Source organism: Lycium ferocissimum, chromosome 1, assembly GCF_029784015.1.
Source record: "Lycium ferocissimum isolate CSIRO_LF1 chromosome 1, AGI_CSIRO_Lferr_CH_V1, whole genome shotgun sequence".
In the NCBI taxonomy this organism is placed as follows: Eukaryota; Viridiplantae; Streptophyta; class Magnoliopsida; order Solanales; family Solanaceae; genus Lycium; species Lycium ferocissimum.
The window spans coordinates 61,731,219-61,733,314 of record NC_081342.1 but is presented as its reverse complement, the minus strand read 5'-3'; the positions used below and the strand labels follow the sequence as shown (position 1 = coordinate 61,733,314).

The 2,096-nt window shown below is 34.4% G+C and overlaps 1 protein-coding gene across 1 annotated transcript; it reads left to right on the top strand.

The window, feature by feature from the left end:
• Window positions 1–1,050: 1,050 nt before the first annotated feature.
• On the top strand, window positions 1,051–1,767 carry LOC132066021 (uncharacterized). The gene is made up of 2 exons (XM_059459430.1): window positions 1,051–1,317; window positions 1,423–1,767. Exons 1-2 carry the CDS (start codon window positions 1,051–1,053, stop codon window positions 1,765–1,767), a joined length of 612 nt encoding a protein of 203 aa, XP_059315413.1.
• Window positions 1,768–2,096: the final 329 nt, after the last annotated feature.

Sequence of the window (2,096 nt, the reverse complement as noted above, 5' to 3'; positions counted from 1 at the left end):
TTCTGCTTTCTATGAAAATTTATTCAAGAATATTCATAGAATTAATTAATCAGAAGAAAGTAACATTAGAAAGGATAAACTAATCGAATTGTAATCAGTTTGCAACTTCGCATTTTTTTTTTTAATGAATAAGAGTTTAAGACAATTGTTGAGAAAAAATTAAAATAATAGAGACAAATATAATATTGAAAATCATAAGGGAGACTAATTTTGCCGAACCAATCTAAAGTGGTTTCTAAAATTATCCCAAAGTATAATTATCCCTAATTCAAATGTTTCAAGGTGAATTTTAACATATAAGAATAACATGATTTTTGTTACATAACTTATGAAACAAATTATCTACCTGACCAATAAAATTTTAAATAAATCAACATTGAACAGTCTCATAATATTCAGTGAATTACTAATAACCTTTATAAAAAAAATTGGTTTAAATCATTAGTGTGCCACCCTATACAGAAGAGTTCTTTGTTTATCGTTCTCTATGTACTTCTAAAATTTGCTACATAACTTATGAAATAATTTACTTACATGACCAATAATAGTTTAAAATAAATCAACATTTGAACAGTCTAGTATTTTTCAATGAATCACTAATTATAAAGGATGTAAGTGCAGCATTTTGATAGTATAAGGGTAACTATTTAATTGTAAAACATCGGAGATATACTAAAAATTGACTCATATTATAGAGGTATTTAGTAAAATTAACTCTTTAGATGAATTAGGAAACTTCCTACGCAAGAACATAAACCAGTTAGGATTCGGTTAAACTAAATGAAATTAAACAGGAAAAGAACAATTTAGGAAGCTATATTACAAAGCTACAATTAACCCTTTAAATAAATTAGGAAACTTAACCAAAACCATTTAGGATTCGGGCAAACTAAACTGAAATTAAACAGGAAAAGAATAATTTTAGGAAAAACTTTCTTTATCCCAATCCAACTCTTATTTGGTAACCTAAACAAGTATATATAGGCGTTAGTCTACGGAATTACTTCACAAATCACTTTCACAAAATCACATTCACAAAATTTTCAAGCGATGGCCGAGATTTACGAAGTCTCTTTCTATGGTGATGAAATTGAAGTTACCGTCACCAAAGACTCCACAGTCGTTAACGATTGGATTTTGCAAACTGTGCAGACTCATCGCCGTAGACTCCACAAGCTACTCATCGGTCTTGATATCGAGTGGCTTCCGTGTTTCAAACCTGAGGAAAACCACCCGGTCGCTCTCCTCCAACTCTGTGTAGGTCGTCGTTGCCTCTTGTTCCAACTCCTCCACAAAGACGCTGTTCCTGGATTCCTCGTAGACTTTCTCGGGGACCCGAGTTTCAAGTTCGTCGGGGTTGGGGTTACGGAGGACGCTAAGAAACTGCTCCGCGATCACAGGCTGTTTGTGGCGAATACGTAGTTGGATTTGAACCGATTGGCGTTTTCGGTTTATGGGGAAGAAGTGTATAGGAAGATGGGATTGAAGAGAATGGCGAAAGAGGTACTTGGAAAAGTAATGGAGAAGCCATTGAATGTAACACTGAGTAAATGGGATGCTGAGGAACTGTGTTATGAACAAGTTGAATATGGTGCTATTGATGCTTTTGTTTCGTTTGAAATTGCCAAGAATTTGTTTAATCTAGTGTGGGAAAGAGAGAAAGAGAGTCGTCGTGTTGTTAAGAGGGAATATTTGAATTGCCATTATCAACCAATGTTGAGGGTACAAGATACACAAGGGATGTTTCGAAGACTTGCTTTGTTTTGATCAATATGAAAAGAAGACATAATTTTAGGAAAGTTCATAATAGGAAACATTTTGTCACGCCCCGAACCATGGCCTGGGCGAAACACGGCACTCGGTGCCATACTGCATGTGACCGAGCGAACCACATGGCTTTAATCATCATGCAGGCATACATGAGCGGAAATATAGCATGAACGTGATGAGCTTTTATAAAACATGAGATGTCATAATAATTTAATGAAATACTTATTTAAATCATAAATGCGGGAAATAACATGAGTTGAGCCAAAGATGGCTAAACACCTCGTATGTCTAACATAACTAAACCGACTAGTCTATGAAACTTCTAA

Bases quoted from the DNA above. Each gene is read 5' to 3' on its own strand.
- LOC132066021 (XM_059459430.1), top strand. From the start codon at position 1,051: ATGGCCGAGATTTACGAAGTCTCTTTCTATGGTGATGAAATTGAAGTT. The intron at 1,318-1,422 runs GTAGACTTTCTC...GCGAATACGTAG, and splicing joins ACGCTGTTCCTGGATTCCTC to TTGGATTTGAACCGATTGGC.